The sequence below is a fragment of the Carcharodon carcharias genome, chromosome 31, assembly GCF_017639515.1.
Source record: "Carcharodon carcharias isolate sCarCar2 chromosome 31, sCarCar2.pri, whole genome shotgun sequence".
Classification (NCBI taxonomy): domain Eukaryota; kingdom Metazoa; phylum Chordata; class Chondrichthyes; order Lamniformes; family Lamnidae; genus Carcharodon; species Carcharodon carcharias.
In genome coordinates this window covers 4,148,014-4,166,659 of record NC_054497.1, presented here as the reverse complement: position 1 = coordinate 4,166,659, position 18,646 = coordinate 4,148,014, and the positions used below count along the sequence as shown (strand labels likewise).

Here is an 18,646-nt window from a genome sequence, read left to right as displayed (position 1 = left end):
TTACAAGATGCACTGCAGCAGTGTGTACCACTTACAAGATGCACTGCAGCAGTGTGTACCACTTACAAGATGCACTGCAGCAGTGTGTACCACTTACAAGATGCACTGCAGCAGTGTGTACCACTTACAAGATGCACTGCAGCAGTGTGTACCACTTACAAGATGCACTGCAGCAGTGTGTACCACTTACAAGATGCACTGCAGCAGTGTGTACCACTTACAAGATGCACTGCAGCAGTGTGTACCACTTACAAGATGCACTGCAGCAGTGTGTACCACTTACAAGATGCACTGCAGCAGTGTGTACCACTTACAAGATGCACTGCAGCAGTGTGTACCACTTACAAGATGCACTGCAGCAGTGTGTACCACTTACAAGATGCACTGCAGCAGTGTGTACCACTTACAAGATGCACTGCAGCAGTGTGTACCACTTACGAAGATGCACTGCAGCAGTGTGTACCACTTAGAAGATGCACTGCAGCAGTGTGTACCACTTAGAAGATGCACTGCAGCAGTGTGTACCACTTAGAAGATGCACTGCAGCAGTGTGTACCACTTAGAAGATGCACTGCAGCAGTGTGTACCACTTAGAAGATGCACTGCAGCAGTGTGTACCACTTAGAAGATGCACTGCAGCAGTGTGTACCACTTAGAAGATGCACTGCAGCAGTGTGTACCACTTAGAAGATGCACTGCAGCAGTGTGTACCACTTAGAAGATGCACTGCAGCAGTGTGTACCACTTAGAAGATGCACTGCAGCAGTGTGTACCACTTAGAAGATGCACTGCAGCAGTGTGTACCACTTAGAAGATGCACTGCAGCAGTGTGTACCACTTAGAAGATGCACTGCAGCAGTGTGTACCACTTAGAAGATGCACTGCAGCAGTGTGTACCACTTAGAAGATGCACTGCAGCAGTGTGTACCACTTAGAAGATGCACTGCAGCAGTGTGTACCACTTAGAAGATGCACTGCAGCAGTGTGTACCACTTAGAAGATGCACTGCAGCAGTGTGTACCACTTAGAAGATGCACTGCAGCAGTGTGTACCACTTAGAAGATGCACTGCAGCAGTGTGTACCACTTAGAAGATGCACTGCAGCAGTGTGTACCACTTAGAAGATGCACTGCAGCAGTGTGTACCACTTAGAAGATGCACTGCAGCAGTGTGTACCACTTACAAGATGCACTGCAGCAGTGTGTACCACTTACAAGATGCACTGCAGCAGTGTGTACCACTTACAAGATGCACTGCAGCAGTGTGTACCACTTACAAGATGCACTGCAGCAGTGTGTACCACTTACAAGATGCACTGCAGCAGTGTGTACCACTTACAAGATGCACTGCAGCAGTGTGTACCACTTACAAGATGCACTGCAGCAGTGTGTACCACTTACAAGATGCACTGCAGCAGTGTGTACCACTTACAAGATGCACTGCAGCAGTGTGTACCACTTACAAGATGCACTGCAGCAGTGTGTACCACTTACAAGATGCACTGCAGCAGTGTGTACCACTTACAAGATGCACTGCAGCAGTGTGTACCACTTACAAGATGCACTGCAGCAGTGTGTACCACTTACAAGATGCACTGCAGCAGTGTGTACCACTTACAAGATGCACTGCAGCAGTGTGTACCACTTACAAGATGCACTGCAGCAGTGTGTACCACTTAGAAGATGCACTGCAGCAGTGTGTACCACTTAGAAGATGCACTGCAGCAGTGTGTACCACTTAGAAGATGCACTGCAGCAGTGTGTACCACTTAGAAGATGCACTGCAGCAGTGTGTACCACTTAGAAGATGCACTGCAGCAGTGTGTACCACTTAGAAGATGCACTGCAGCAGTGTGTACCACTTAGAAGATGCACTGCAGCAGTGTGTACCACTTAGAAGATGCACTGCAGCAGTGTGTACCACTTAGAAGATGCACTGCAGCAGTGTGTACCACTTAGAAGATGCACTGCAGCAGGTCAGCAAAGCTCCTTAGATAGCATCTTCACCACACATGACCACTACCAAATAGAAGGACAAGGGCGGCAGATGAATGGGACACCACCACCTGCAAGTTCCCTTCCAAGCCATCCTGACTTGGTAATATAGCACTGTTCCTTCACTGTTGCTGGGTCAGAATCCTGGAAAACTCCCTAACAGCACTGCGGCTGTATCTACACCACAGGGACTGCAGTGATTCAAGAAGGCAGCTCACTAGCGCTTTATCAAGGTCAATTAAGGATGGGCAATAAATACTGACCTAGCCAGTTACGCCCACAGTAATGAATTTTAAAAAAAAGATGTCCACAAAATGGAAAATCCTCTTGCAATAATTCCTTTACTTTTGATAATTTGTTACAATAGGGAAATGATGAATGTAAGTTACTTCTCCCACTTCCCTTTCAGAGGACAAAAGAGGCAGCACTGAATGTGCTCACGGGGCAAGGTTATCTTATTGTGACTGGACTGTGCTCTGTTTCCCAACCTTTCCTGTTTTAATGGACATGTTACTGTAATAACAAGCATTTTCCTAAAAATTTTCCGGTAGTGTAGGGCTTAAATCAGCTTACCATCAATCTCCTTAGGCGTGCGTAATATATACACTCCACCCAGTTCTCCGATATATCATTGTTATAATCCAATTATATTAGAAAATTTGCCTTTTCTTCATGAGCAGACCAGCAATTCATTTTGAGTTAAGTCCTTGATAGTTTCTGGAAAGTCAGCCTGAATGGGACTTGAGGGATTAATAGTAATTGATTCACCTGGAGCACATGTTATAACTGGAAGCCCTGGTATCGTTTCCCATCCCTCGCACATAAACACCAACTTTCTGCTAATTAACCCTGTTGCTAAGTTGCATCAAACAAAACCTTTGCAACTGAAATAAAGGTGACTCAACTATTGCATTGCGTAGCCCGTGTAGAGGTTGAACTGCAGAAATTAGTAACTAGTTCAGTCTCAAGGTGATACTCCTGGGTGCTCTTCCTGTCCTCTTCCTTGCCCCCAAATCTAAAGGGTGCTGGATCCCAAACTTCCAACCACCCTCTCTCTCCCCGCCCCCACTGCTACGTGCATAGTGTAAATGATTAATGTAACTAGACAGTCTACATCATCAGTGATGTAAGATCACATGACTACAAAGTATGCAGAGAGAGTGCTATGTAAAGCTTCGTGCTATTGTGTATATAGTTTGAAGAATATTTAAGAAAAGGTAGAGTTTATCAACAGCAGCCTTCTTTCCAGCAGTCTGTATTGATCCTAACCAAGGACAACCTAAGCTAAGGCTCACAATGGTGATAACAGAATGTGCTTAGCTTCCCACACTTATCTGTCTTTAATGTCTTCGTTCCCCAAAAAAAAATTCAATTGCCATCTTGCTGATTCCCACTCCCCTGTATATTTGTTACCTTCGCACCCTTAAGTTGAGTACAGAGGAGATTTACAAGGATGTTTCCAGGACTGGAAAATTGTAGCTAGGAGGAGAGATTGGATAGGCCGGGGTTGTTCTCCTTGGAACAGAGGAGGCTGAGGGGAGAATTGATTGAGATGGACAGAATTGTGAGGGGCCTGGATAGAGTGGATGGGAAGGGCCTGTTTACTTTAGCAGAGAGGTCAGTGTCTAGGGGGCATGGATTTAAAGCGATTGGTAGAAAGATTAGAGGGGAGCTGCCCATTAACCATATCACACTATCCTCAGTCAATCCTCTTACATTTGGATCATCCTGAAGAGCAAGGAAAACTTCATTTCCCTGTTGAAATACCTTTACCATCTCCTTTTCCCAGTCTTTACTGTTGGCTCTAGTACAAAGTATAGAACACGCCATGAACCTCTTTGTCTCTAAAGTTGAGGCCAGCCGTCCCTTTAGCTCCATCAGTCTTTTAGTTGCTGTTGGCTTTCCCTCCCATCCACTCTAGCTCTGGGATTTTCCTGTCACTCTGAAGTTTTTCTCCATCCTCCACATCCCCCCCCACCCCCCCCACCCCCCAATCAAATCCATCCCCCAAGTTCCCTGCACCAGCCCTTCATCCTCCACCCATCACTATCCCAGTTTGTTCAAACTCGAGCTCCTTGCATCCCTCTCGTCGCATATCTGCGCTCATCCAAGGCCCTGGTCGTCCTACTAGTCAACACCTGCGCCTGTCACGCATTCCCTCCTGAAGCTTATAGACTTTGGGCATCTCCTGCTCCCTTTAGTTGCATCAGCTTCGGCTGTCGGTTGCCTCAGCCTCCACTGGGTGGGGGGGAGCAATCTGGAATCTTATCATCTCGCCAAAGCTTTCAGTCATCGCTCAACTAGCACAGTTTGTCAACTGTCATCCCTTGTATGCATTTTTTTTATTGTTCCTCTAAAGTATTTTGACAGGTTGTGTTGAGGCATTATATAAATGCAGCCTGAAAGTAGCTTGATAGAGTGACGTTTGTCAGGTGCCTAGGCAGTAAAATAAACCTTTCTTGATTGCTGCAGCAAGACTTTGCATCTTTGATGTGATCCAACATCCCAAGATGCTTCGAGGAGTGTTAGAAAGCAAATTTTTGGTGCAGAAACACATGATAGGTCAGATGACCAAAAGCTTGGTCAAAGAGGTCAGTTTTAAGAAGCGTCTTAAAAGGAGTCCATGAACCTGCTCTTACAGGTTCAACCGCACCAATAGTGTCTCTTTTTTTATTCCCTGTGAGCTGGCCACCCCACAAATGCAGCAACCAATTTGTGCATGGCAAGATCCCATTGCGGAGGCGAACCACACCACCTTTAGAGAACTTTAGAATGCAGCGAAATTCATGCTCCAGCCTTGCCTGACTTCTTACTAAGATCATCTTAAGACCCCGATTCTTCAGTAGGGTCACGCCTAGGACTAGCCCCAGCTTTCCTGCGTGAGGCATTGCCATTTTGACTCGCAGGTCCTATTTAAATAAATGAGGCCCAACCTCTGCCTAAACCTGGCAGCAATAGTGTGGCACTAGTGGGCAGGTGTGGCAGGAGGGTGCTGCTGGGGATCTTCTGACTGGTTCCTGGTAAAGGTGAGTTTAGAGGGAGGTGGAGTTTGCAGATTGGGAGGGAATCCCTGTTTCTCCTGGCTCTCGAACAGTTTTAAATGACTTAACAATCAGTCTCCTTTCCAGGTTTTCCTGTCAATGCCGATACCGAGCACACGCAATCTAACTGGGCCCCTGTGGTATGGTCCTTGTACACCTTCAGAAACTCGGGTGTTAAGTGTGTAGCCAGTGAGCCAGCAGGGCGCTGCCTCTATTTTAACCCCCTTGGTTTTTGCAGGTCCCTGAGTGTTAAATCTGGAGCTTGACTTTTACCTCGTATACTATTTATTTCTCCGAAATAAAAACGGAAGATGGTGGCCATGCTGAGCTGGTCTGTGGAGAGCGAAACAGAATTAATGTTTAAGCTTAATGGTCTTTTCATCAGAACTGGAAAAGTTAGAAATGTAACAGGGTTTAAGCAGGTACAGAGGGTATGGATTGGTGTGGGGGGGTGGGGGGGGGGGTGTAGCGAGCTGCTGGCAGACTGGGGAAATAACGAAAGGGAAGGACTGTGACGAAGTGATAGGCAGGAGAAAATAAATTGAGAAAGGGGTGATGGTGCAAGGCAAAAAGAGATGGTAATGGGAGAAGAAACACACAAAAGGTGGGACTAAAAGAGGCACACATGTGAAGGGCCAAATCATCACCGACAGTCTGGAAAAAAAGGGGCAGTGTTTATGATTTAAAATTGTTCCCACTCTTGAGGCCAGAAGGCTGTAAACTGCTGTTTTGTGCTATGTCTATCTTTTGAATTTCATCCTGTTCAGTTTTTTTTTAACAATGCTAAATAAGCCCTTCCTTTACTCATGTGGTGCAACCTAAAACTTCCAGTGAAGCTGTTAGATATGTATGACTCACAGCTTATGTTGTAACAGGAAGCCTGTACCATTTTAATTGTTGCATTATTGTTGAGGGCACTTCTCTACAGTGATGAAGAAAACTTAACAGTCTGGAAGGATTAATTGGTAATTGTTGCAGGGTCTGGTCGAATCTAGGCAGGGCAGCAAATGTGTTTTTTTTTTAAAAAGTGTCAATCGCTTCTCCCTGAATCTTCACCTTCTAATTTATTCCTGCTCCTCCTTGTCTTTGTGTCCTCTTCCCTGCCTGTATGTTTGATTTGATGTCCTTCTCTTGAGTGACCAATGGAATTATATCCAAGTACAGCCTTGTGATCGGATGCCTTCGGCAAGGTGTTGTGAGAAAAGTGAATGTTCATAGTGGCGAATTAGTGAAGATTTGTTTTGTAAGACATTAGGAGCAGGAGAAGGCCATTCAGCTCCTCATTAAACAGAACTCGAACCTGGAGATTTCCTTTTAACAGAAATTGGCCAGATTTGGAATAGTGTTTGGGACAAAAGGAATTTTTCAGCCCCTTTCCCTAAGGAAACTTGCAGGTTGAGTCGGTAGTTAGGAAGGCAAATGCAATGCTGGCATTTATTTCCAGAGGACTAGAATATAAAAGCAGGGATGTGCTGCTGAGGCTTTATAAGACTCTGGTCAGACCACATTTAGAAAATTGTGAGCAATTTTGGGCCCCGTATCTCAGGAAGGATGTGCTGGCCCTGGAGAGGGTCCAGAGGAGGTTCACGAGAACGATCCCAGGAAAGAAAGGCTTAATATATGAGGAATGTTTGAGGGCTCTGGGTCTATACTCGATGGAGTTTAGAAGGATGAGGGGGGATCTGATTGAAACTTACAGAATACTGAAAGGCCTGGATAGAGTGGATGTGGGGAAGATGTTTCCATTAGTAGGAGAGACTAGGACCCGAGGGCACAGCCTTAGAGTAAAGGGAAGACCTATTAGAACAGAGATGAGGAGAAACTTCTTTAGCCAGAGAGTGGTGAATCTATGGAATTCATTGCCACAGAAGGCTGTGGAGGCCAGGTCATTGAATGTATTTAAGACCGAGATAGATAGGTTCTTGATTGGTATGGGGATCAAAGGTTACGGGGAGAAGGTGGGAGAATGGGGTTTCTCAACCCCATCAGCCATGATTGAATGGTGGAGCAGACTTGATGGGCCGAATGGCCTAATTTCTGCTCCAATGTCTTATGGTCTTTAGGAAGGATATACTTGCCTTAAACGGAGTGCAGCAGAAGTTCACTAGATTGATTCTTGGGATGAGACGGTTGTCCCCTGAGGAGAGATTGAGTAGACTAAGCTTAGCAATGCCAAAGAAAGGGTTGGAGCAGTCACTGCAGAGGTGCAATGGGGAAAGGCCACTGTCTTGATCAGCTATAGTACACCGAGGGGCTGGAAGCTTTGGAGAGCTTCTTGGGCTGCGTTGCCTGACATGGAATATATATATTGTAAATATCAAGAGTATTGCAATTGAGTTTGTTTTAAGGCAACTTAGTGGAACATGCTGGATACAGAAGTTTAATTTACTGCACTTTCTGTATTATACAGTTTGAAATGTTTTAGAATGTGCCTTTACAAATTTTATGAATAAAGTGTATATTTTTTTTTACAAAGTCCCTTGAGTTTAGCAGAACAAGAGGTGATTTTATTTGAAACACACAATTCTTATGGGGCTTGACAGGGCAGAGCCTGGGAGGCAGTTTCCTCTGGCTGGGAAGTCAGGAACAAAAACAGATGTCAGAAATTTAGAACGGAGATGAGGGATTTTTTTCACTCAAAAACTTGTGGATCTTTGGAATCCTGTCCTTCGGAGAACTTTGGATGCTCAGATGTTGAGTATATTCAAGACGTAGGTCAACCTATTATTTTGAATACTAAGGGGGTGGTGGGATGTTGGAATAGTGTGGGGAAATGGTGGCTTAATACTCCGGGGACATGGGTTCAAATCCCACAATGGCAACTGGTGGGATTTCAATTCCGATTTATCAATTTGAATCGAAAGCTAGCCTCAGTAACAGTGACCTTGAAACTATCGTCCATTGTCATAAAAACCCACCTGGTTCACTGATGTCTTTTTGGGGAAGGAAATCTGGCGTCCTTAACCGGTCTGGCTTACACATGACTCCAGACCCACAGCAATGTGGTTGACTCGTAACTGCCCCCCAAAAATGCCTAGCAAGCCGCTCATTTCAAGGGCATTTAGGGATGGGCAACAAAAGCTGGCCTGGCCAGCGACGCCCTCATCTCATGAAAGAGTAAAGAAAGGAAGAAAAGGTGGAGTTGAAGTAAAAGCCTAACTGTGATCTTGATGAGCGGCAGATAGACTTGATGGAGCAAATAGCCTATTCTTGCTAATTCATTTGGATTGTGGCTGATCTGTATCTCAACTTGATTTACTCGTCATGGCTTCATATGCCTTATACCCTTACCTAACCAAAGTCTACCTTAGTCTTGAAAGCTCCAGTTGTTCCCTCCACTCCACACCCAACCCCATCCCTTTTGTTTTGGAGCGAGAATTCCAGATTTAAGGGTATTAATATATCCAGCTCCTTTTGAAAAAAGTCCTAATTTTTTTTGTTATCCATTCTTTGGGTGGGTGGGGGGGGTGGTCACTGGCAAGGCCAGTGTTTGATGCCCATCCCTAATTGCCCTTGAACCAAGTAGCTTGTTAGACCATTTCAGAGGGAAATTAAGAGCCAACCACATTGCTGTGGGTCTGGAGTTACATGTAGGACAGGCCAAGTAAGGATGGCAGATTTCCTTCCCTGAAGGATATAAGGATATTAGTGAGCCAAATAGGTTTTTACGACGACCCAGTAGTTTCATAATCATTATTAATGAGACTAGTATTTTATTAATTAATTGAATTTAAATTCCCCCAGCTGCCGTGGTGGGATTTTAACTTGGACCTTTGGAGCATTGTTCCGTGCCTCTGGATTACTGGCCCAGTAATATTACCATTATGGTACTGTCCCCAGAAGAGAATGACATGTTGGTGGCTAATTGGAAATATCTTCTTGCCAAAGAGCTAGCTGAAATGGGGGACCCATTGGATGGCAAACTATCTGCATGAATAAAAACAAAAAAACTGCGGATGCTGGAAATCCAAAACAAAAACAGAATTACCTGGAAAAACTCAGCAGGTCTGGCAGCATCGGCGGAGAAGAAAAGAGTTGACGTTTCGAGTCCTCATGACCCTTCGACAGAACTTGAGTTCGAGTCCAAGAAAGAGTTGAAATATAAGCTGGTTTAAGGTGTGTGTGTGTGGGGGGCGGAGAGAGAGAGAGAGAGAGGTGGAGGGGGGGTGATGTGTGGTTGTAGGGATTAAGACCAGCTTATATTTCAACTCTTTCTTGGACTCGAACTCAAGTTCTGTCGAAGGGTCATGAGGACTCGAAACGTCAACTCTTTTCTTCTCCGCTGATGCTGCCAGACCTGCTGAGTTTTTCCAGGTAATTCTGTTTTTGTTAAGGACAGACATGTACTTTGATGTGAGTGGAACGAATCTAATCTAAATCCAGTTAGCATGTCTGCAATGAGAGTTTTTTCAACTCTTTCATTTAATATGGGAACTGTAGCCTCATTTCAAAAAAAATATATAATCTTTGGCCAACTGGCGAAATAGCTTTGGATCAGCTAAAGTGGAGCTGGACATCTGTACCCACACACCCCCCACCACCCCCAAGCCCTCCACCTCTCTGGCCCTGCCCACTTGCCTTAGTGTTAGAGAGCATTCTTTCCAGGTCCCAGCATCTTCTCTCTGACTAGCACATATAGGGGGTGGGGGCAGCTGTTTTCCCGCCTCCTTTTGCTTTTTAAAAAAAAGTCAGCAAGCGACATGCGAACGAGGTCCAGGATTCGCACTTCCTGCACTCCTGTTAAAATTGGGTGTCCTTGGGCATCCGTGAAACCGGCTGACCTAAGCAAACAGTCCAATGAGAAGCTAAAACTGACTGAAGAGAAAGCTGAAAAAAAGTGAATGTGTATTCAAGAGGAAGGAAAGTTGAAATAGAGCCCTGTACTTTGTTCACAACACTTGCTTGTTACTGATATGCCAATCGAAATATTTTTCAAATTTTAATGCAGAGCCACCTGGGTTTTCAGTCCTTGTGATGAATCATGCAGAGGTTCCATGTGCTCATTAAATTGACATGTTTGACATCTTTTCTCACGCAGTTGTCCCATTTTACTTATTACAGTTGTGTCATTTAAAATATCTCATCAAATGGGGACTCACTGGTAAAAAAATTTTACATTATTTAACGTGTGAGTGACACTATCAAACCCATCAGCGTATTTTGCGTTGTTGGGTTTTTGGGATCCGCCTCTTGCGGTCATAGACAGGTGACAACCAACAAAATGGTGATTTTTAAAACCCCACTTACATCGACGGAACTTAAAAGCTCTTGGTTGTTATTAACCCTTGCTTTGTTGCAGTGATTTCCTGCACAGATGAGTGTTGGCGAGGTCACTGGGTGACACGATCCAAACCCCGCTTCCCCTTTTCCCCTAGATTCCTCAAGTGCCCACCAACCCACGTCGATACCTTTTCCGGTTCCTTTTCTAGGAGGTCATAGGAGTTGTAGTTTCTGCATCACCACGCGTGCAAAACTGCTTCAGCCACCAAAATGAAAACAAAAGGTTGCTGATGTTGGAGATTTGAAATCAAAACAAAGCTCTGGAGAAAGTGAACAGGTCTGGCAGCATCAGCGAGGAAGGGTTAATGTTTGGAGTCCAATATGACTCTTCCGCAGAAGGGTCGTGTTGGGCTCGAAATGTTAACTCTGCTTCCCTCCTCGGATTCTGTTTTTATTGCTTCAACCACCAGTTGGGAGTTAGGCAAGTTCTTGCATTGTAGGAAACGACCTCTTGGGGTGTATCGTTGCTGCTTCTCCCTGTCATGAAGGCACTGGCACTTTGCCGGACATAGCTCAGGGGGCAGCTGATGCTTGTGACTGACCATCTAGCACTTGCCACCAAGGCCGAGTTTGTGGGCCTCTGTGATTGTGGTAAAGTGGAGTGCTAAGTACCTTTTAAGGGAGTGTAGCTAATCGACCATGTGACTGTATCGACCAATCGATAACCAGCACGGGCTACTTTTGTAACTAAGTCTAGAGCTGGAGGTGATTGAAGAAGCACACATGGTGTTAGTGCTCTGTTCGTAGTTCCAATAAACCACCAGTGTTTAAATAAATAGGTCTCTCTCTGCCTATGTTGTTTCAAGCACCGACTAGTGTGTAGATATGCAGGGCACAGCGAGCCTGATGACTCAAAACATAAAAGTGACCCTGATCCTGCCCTGAGCTAATGTTTGTGTTTTCTTGTATATGGTGATCAGGATCAAGGTGAGGTGGCGGTATATTGATATTGTCACTGGACTGGTATTCTAAAGATCATGGGTAATGCTCTGGGGACCTGGGTTTGAATTTTGAATTTTGAATTTTGAATTTGAATTCAATAAAAATCTAGAATTGAAGTCTGACCACAAAACCATTGTCGATTGTTGTAAAAACCCATCTGGTTCACTAATGCCCTTCAGGGAAGGAAATCTGCCCTCCTTACCTGGTCTGGCCTACACATGACTCCAGACTCTCAGCTACGTGGCTGGCTCTTAAAATGCCCCCCTGAACAAGGGTAATTAGGGATGGGCAATAAATGCTGGCCCGGGCAGCGATGCCCACATCCCATGAATGAATAATAATAAAAAAAAAGCCTAACCAGTTTTTAGCACCTTTTGATAGCTGGCGAAACCCTGTGGTAATGCCTCCACTGCTGTCCCAGTGAATTGAGCGCGCGCTAGGGAATTGAAGCTTAACCTATCCTTTCCTGTATGGCTGAGCTACCCACTGGTTAGGCTCGCTGAGCTTGTGCAGCAGTTTCATTTTGTGGAGGCAGTAAGTCAAATACCAAAGCAAAATACAGTACAAAAAAAAAATTGTGTTATCTGGCATCCTACCAACAGGAACACTCCAATAGCTGAAATTTCTGATGTTTCCCCAAACATGAATTGTCACTTTAGCAACCACAAGCAATTACAAAATTATCTGGAACTCATACCGTATACTGTATTACTTTATACTTCATTTTATGTTTTAATCTACTGTCAAAGATTAAAAGTAGAAAGAATACTGTTCCTTACTTACCGAGTACTTGCACATTTATTCATGCTACAAGTATTGCGCTGTATTCTATTGGTAAATGGAGCTCTCAGTTATTGATTGACTGGCACCCATTCCCTGCACATGCCGAACCAAGGCTTTACTGTACTGCGATTGCTGGAAAGCTGAGATAAAAACAGAAAATGTTGGAAACGCTCAGGTAGCATCTGCAGAGAGAGCGAGAAGTGAGTTAACATTTCAGGTCGATGACCCTTTAAATCAGAGCTGGAAGATTTTAAACAGCTTTTGAGCAAGTACAGAGCTCGGAAAAGTGGCAGGGTGCTGGGGTGGGAAACAGGAAAGTACAAAGATCTGTGATGGGGGCAGGAGTGATGTCTCCAATATCGTTGTCTAGGTGTGAAAATTGCTACTAGCCGTTTCTGTGTCATTATCTTTCACCTCCATCGGATACCCGAGCACTTTTGGCAGTCAATGTGTTGAGCTGTTTGTCCAGGTGTGAAAACTGTTTCATTGGCAGCCAAGACTTGTCTCATAATTTAACCCGCGGTCCAGTGCGTGAATACTTTAGCATCCAGCTGGATCTCTGAGTAACAGGAACACTGGTTGTAAAGAGAGTTCTTTCTATTGCTGACAAGGTGAAAGCAACTGTGATGCTGAATAGGCCCAATGTATTTACACACTATTGCTGGACCTCTTGTTGAAACAAGGTTTGTGCTGAACTGTGGTATGTGCATTGTAATGAAGCAGATTGCAAATACACTTTTTCAGGTTCTCCTTGGGGCGAGGAGGTGGAGTTGGGGGGAGGGGGTGTGGTTTGCTGCCACTCAGCTGGTTTAGTTTTTTTTTAATTTGAATTGAAGTAATAGGGATGTGAATTAAAAGCAGTGCAATGAAAAGCACAGCACAGTAGCTAACATTTACAAAGATTTTTTTTTTAAAAGGAAGGGGGAGATGCTTGTATGCACCCTCTGGTCCATCACACAAAATGCCATGATCTGTCTTTTTCTCTTAGTCCTAAATGAGAGGCGACCTTATTGAAACATATAAGATTCTTAGGGGTCTTGACAGGGTAGATGCTGAGAGGTTGTTTCCCCTTGTGGGAGAGTCTAGGATCAGAGGGCATAATCTCAGAGTAAGGGGGTCGCCCGTTTAAAACTGAGATTAAGGAGGAATTACTTCTCTCAGATGGTAGTCAATCTGTGGAATTCTTTACCGCAGAGGGCAGTAGGGGCTGGGTCGTTAAGTATATTCCAGGCTGAGATGGATAGATTTTTAATCAGTAAGAGAATCGAGGGTTATGGGGAAAAGGCACGAAAGTGGATTTCAGGATTATCAGGTCAGCCATGGTCTCACTGAATGGCGGAGCAGACTCGATGGGCCGAATGACCTACTCCTGCTCCTACGTCTTATGGTCTGACTGTGTATCTCCCAGCATTCTGTCTGGTTCAGATTTCCAACATCTACATTTTTAAAATTTACACATTTGCATTTATATAGCACTCTTCATGATCCATTTATATAGCACTTTCAGGACTTCCCAAAGCACTTCACAGCCTATCATCAACAATTGAAGCGTAATCACTGTTGCAATGTAGGAAGCACAGCAACCAATTTGTACACAGCATGATAAATGAGGATGGTTAGCCATTGTTCATGTTGATGACCTGTGTCCGTGTTTCTTTTATCACAGAGCCGTGGGTAAAACCTGTCTACTGATCAGTTACACGACAAATGCCTTTCCAGGAGAATACATCCCAACCGTGTAAGTACCTTGAAGCTGGGTATGAGTTTAATTCTTATTAGTATTTTAAGATTTGCTCAGAAAACGTCCTCCAAGGACTAATGAACTCTCCTCAGCGTATAGACCACATCCATTTTGAATTGGACAAATTTCACTTCTCCAAACAAGGATACTTTGATGCCATCGGTTAGCCAATTGTTGGGTTGGATGTCGCTTCGGATGTACAGCATTACATGGAAGTTACAGCACAGAAACAGGCTGTCCAGCCCAACATGTCTGTGTTCTTGCTGCACGCGACCCATTATTGCATTTATTCGTCACCATTTTATACTTCTGTCGTCTAGTTTTGGACTCTCTTCTCCCCCAAGGAGAGTTTTCTGCTATTTCTGAGATTAGAGAATCTGTCCTAGCTCAAAGGAAGTTGGAGCAAATGGGTTTCCCACTGCATTCGTATTGTTCTGATTATTTGGATACCTGCCACCTCTGGACCTAACGAAACTCAATTTAGTCATCCATTTCAGCCATGCCTTTGTTACCTCCCAGACTTAACTATTCCACTGCACTCTTGGTCACTCTCCATATTCAACCCTCCATAAACTGGAAGTCATCCAAAACCGCTTACTCGCACCAAGACCTGTTCATCTATCTCCCCGCTGGCCTACATTGGCTCCCAGTAAAGCAACGCCTCTTTTTTTTTTCTCTTAAAATTCTCACCCACGTTTTGAAATCCCTCCACGCCCCGTCCCCTCTCTATCTCTGTAATCTCCCCCCGCCCCCCCCCCGCACTCTCTATCTCTGTAATCTCCCCCTCCCCTCTCTATCTCTGTAATCTCCTCCAGCTCCATAGCCCTCCCAAGAAAACTACGTTCACCTAATTCTGGCCTCTTGAGCATCCCCAATTTTAATTACTCCAACACTGGCAGCCGTACAGCTCTAGCATTCCCTCCCTAAATCTCTGCTCCTCTCTTTCATCCCTTTTAAGAGGCTCCTAAGACACCCACTTTTTAAACAGGCTTTTGGCCATTTGTTTTGATCTCTCCTTATTTGGCTCAGTGTCAGATTCAGCTTTATAATGCTCCTTGTGAAATGCCTTCGGATGCTTAATTGAGCTAAAGGTGCTATGTAAATATAAGTTGTGTATATATAGGATCACGTGCAGCATAAACACAGACATGTTGGGCTGGACAGCCTGTTTCCGTGCTGTAACTTCCATGCAATGCTGCGCATCCGGAGCGACGTCCAATCCAACAATTGGCTAACCGATGGCATCAAAGTATATCCGATTAAGATTCTCCCAGAGGCAGGACAGAACGGTGATGTCCAGATGAGGACTATGAGATGCACAGCAAATATGTTACGCACGTATTTCTAGTTTCCACCAATCCCCCCCCCCCCACTGAGTTCAGAGATTCCCAAACTGTGGGCCGCGACCTGAGTGGGGTCTCGAGCTCTGACGCGGTAATGGCTGCCATAGAGCTTGGACTCAATGCTAACAGCTGCCAGGTCCCTTTAACCCTTGCATTATTTTTCTAATGGTGGGTGTGGCCTAACGTCTGATCTTTTGAGGCCCAATTGCTTCTGCCAAAAACAAAAGCCGGTGAAGAGGTAGGTGCTTTCTTCAAAAAAAAACCCTGGAAGTAAGATGCTTAAACAATGGTAAAAGGAGGAGTAGGGCCAATTAGAGACCTAAAAGGAGCCATGGCTGAGAGTTATTAAATGAATACTTTCTATTCCATGGCAGTGGCTGCAATTAAGCGAAGGATATATATATATATTTTTTTCTCTTATTCGCTTTTGGCTTGTGGGCATTGCTGGCAAGGCCAACAATTATTATGCATCCCCAATTCACAGAATCACAGTGCAGACCATGAACTGAGGGGCTTGCTCAGCCATTTCAGAGGGGCAGTTAAGAGTCAACCACATTGCTCTGGGCCTGGAGTCACTTGTAGGCCAGACCAGGTAGGCCAGATAGCAGATTCCCTCCCCTAAAGCACATTAGTGAACCAAATGTGTTCTAATGATCCATTAGTTTCGTGATTATTATTATTAATAAGGCAAGCACTTTTCCCCAGATTAATTGCTGAAAAAAGAGACATGTGCTGCCAAAGCTTTTCGTCTTGCAATCGTCAGGCAAGAATAGCAAATCTCAAAGGGAGCAACAGTTTATACTGCCTGAGAAATGGGTGCTGATTGGTCGGCAAGTTAGCCCTGATTGCTTGAGATGTTGCCATGGCAAATGCACCCAGAGAGCTATTGGTCCCCCATGCTTATGTTAATCAGAAAAGATGCAATGTCTGGACATACTCCTTTTGAATTTTAAATTCCCCCAGCTGCCCTGGTGGGATTTGAACTCTCACCACCTCAGCATTAGTCCAGGCCTCTGGATTACTAGTCCAGTAACACTACGCTTGCATCTCCCTATTCCAGTTCTGTTGCAACAGTGTTTGATCATGTCCTCCTTACAGATTCGATAACTATTCTGCCAATGTGATGGTCGATGGGAAGCCAGTGAACCTGGGGCTATGGGATACGGCTGGACAAGAGGATTATGATCGACTTCGACCACTCTCCTACCCACAGACTGTACGTAGATCTCAGTTAAGAAGTATGTAGCACAGTTCAGCCCAGCAGGTCTGTCCTGGTATTTGTGCTCCACACAAGCTTCTTCCCACACCTCTTCATCTAACCCCATCAACATGACCTTGTATTCCTTTCTCATGTACTTATCCAGCCTTGCGTTTAATGCGTATGTACCATTCACCTCGGCTACTCCATGTACCCCATTCTCGCCACTCTCTGGGTAAAGAAATTTCCCTTGAATTCCCTGTTGGATTTACAGAAGAACGTGGAAAAAATACATAAGAAATAGGATCTGGAGTAGGACATTTTGCCCTTTGAGCCTGCTCCATCATTCATTAAGATTAAGACTGATCTTCTACCTGAACTCCACTTTCCTTGTATTCCTTTGTTCCTCAAGTATTCAAAAATCTATCCATCTTTGTCTTGGAGTATTTTCAATGACTGAGCATCCATAGCCCCCTGGGATAGAGAATTCCACAAATTTACGACCCTTTGAGTGAAGAAATTTCTCCTCATCTCAGTCTTAAATGGTCGACCCTTTTTATTCTGAGACTGTTACCCTGGGTTCTAGATTCCCCACATTTTCTTAGCATCTACCCTGTTAAGCCTCTTTAAGAATTTTATATGTTTTAATTAGGTCACCTCTGATTCTTCTAAACTCCAGGAAATGTAGGGCTCCTCATAGGACAATTGTCTAATTCCAGGAACCAATTTAGCAAACCTTAGTTTCTCTCCCTCTGGGACAAGTATGCCCTTCCGTGGGTAAGGAGACCAAACCTGCACATCCTACTCCAGTAATTGTAGTTAGATTCTTTGGATGTCTAATCCCTCTGTAACAAAAGCTAATGTAGCATTTTCGTTCCTAATTGCTTGCTGTACTGTCGAATCCCCACAACTGGATGCTGGCCTCTCATCATCATAGCCACGAGTGTCCCCCTCCGGCTCCACTCTGCTTAGTTCCACCATGTCTCCATTTGGATTCCCATTCTATAATGTGGGAATCCCCCCACAGCCAACTCGATCAGAGTCTCCATCACTCCAGAGCTGTTAGTCCTTTGTATAAAACAGGTCTTTGGCATATTTCCTTTCTTCTACTTCTTTATGGCGCTCTTGTTCTACAATTTCTGTATCTCGCTGGTGTCACTCCCTTTCAGTTTCTTCCTGTTTCCGTTGTCTTTCCTGGTATTCACGCTTCCCAGTTTTCACGCTTCGCAGCATTCCTTCTCTTTGTGCTCCATCTTAAGCTTTTCTTCCTCCAATCTCCTGAGCTTCCTCTCCTTGTTGTATGTAGTAGATCTTGCATCTTTCCTCTTCGTTGTCTCTTACGTTCCTCTAAATGCACTCTCCATTCTTCGCTGATCCTCTCTTGGAAATTCTTTCAGTTTTCCTCATAAACAGTAAGCTTGGTTAGGAACAGGTCTTGATTCTCTCATCATTCTTGACCTTTATGTCTTTGGTAAATGAGTTTGTTGGCCAATCGAACTCTAACTGCACGCCTTCCTATGTTCTCCTCATTGCTGCTTGCAATCAATAATGGGGAGAGACCAATGTAAGAATAAACAGTGGTGGTTTATTGAGACATAGGGCAGAGCACCAGATCATACGTGCTCACTCAGAAACCTCCAGAGCTAGACTAAGTTCCCAGTTGTCCGCGCTGTATAGTGATTCGTCAGTGCTGTCACATGATCAGTAACTTGCTTTGTCTTAAAGGGACAGGGTATCTCACTTTACTACATGTTAATTTTCTGTGATTCTACAAGGGCATCCAGGTCCCTTTGCACACATTTCCTAGCTTCAATATTCATTTTTTAAAAAATCTTTTATTTTGCCTGTCATTTTTCCTAACTTTACACTTAGTCACTAACATAGCATGGGACAGAATGTGGCAACCTTGTATTTATGACTCTATTTTTGGTCTCACCTGCAAGTTGAAGCATCATCTCTACATCCACTATAACAAATTTTTTCATAATCTTAAATACCTCTAGCAGGTCACCCCCCAGTTTTTCTTTTTAACGACAGTTTCTCATTAGGTTATTGGGTTGGGTGATGAGGGGTTCTGAGTAAAGGCTCAGCAGTAGGTAGCTACTGGTTCCCACTGTAACTCTGAACTAAACAGACCAGATCCAAGCGATGTGGAAGGAGTTGAGGTGTGAAAATCAGCCTGAGCTCCTGTTCCTGATTGACGTTCAGGTGAATGATGCTGGAAAATGCATGTACATGGATATAAAATGAGCTCTTGGTTGTACTGGCCTCCATAGTCACAATACCTCCCAAGGCTCACTGTTGAGGTATGAGTATGAAGCATG

General features: G+C 44.5%; 1 protein-coding gene across 1 annotated transcript in view; it reads left to right on the top strand.

Moving 5' to 3' along the window:
• The window catches only part of LOC121271724 (ras-related C3 botulinum toxin substrate 1-like), a 68,799-nt gene that overhangs the window by 26,998 nt on the left and 23,155 nt on the right, over nucleotides 1-18,646 (top strand). The window contains exons 2-3 of the mRNA XM_041177911.1: nucleotides 13,707-13,778; nucleotides 16,223-16,340. Coding sequence (XP_041033845.1) covers nucleotides 13,707-13,778; nucleotides 16,223-16,340 — 190 coding nt within the window. The remainder of the gene's footprint in view (nucleotides 1-13,706; nucleotides 13,779-16,222; nucleotides 16,341-18,646) is intronic.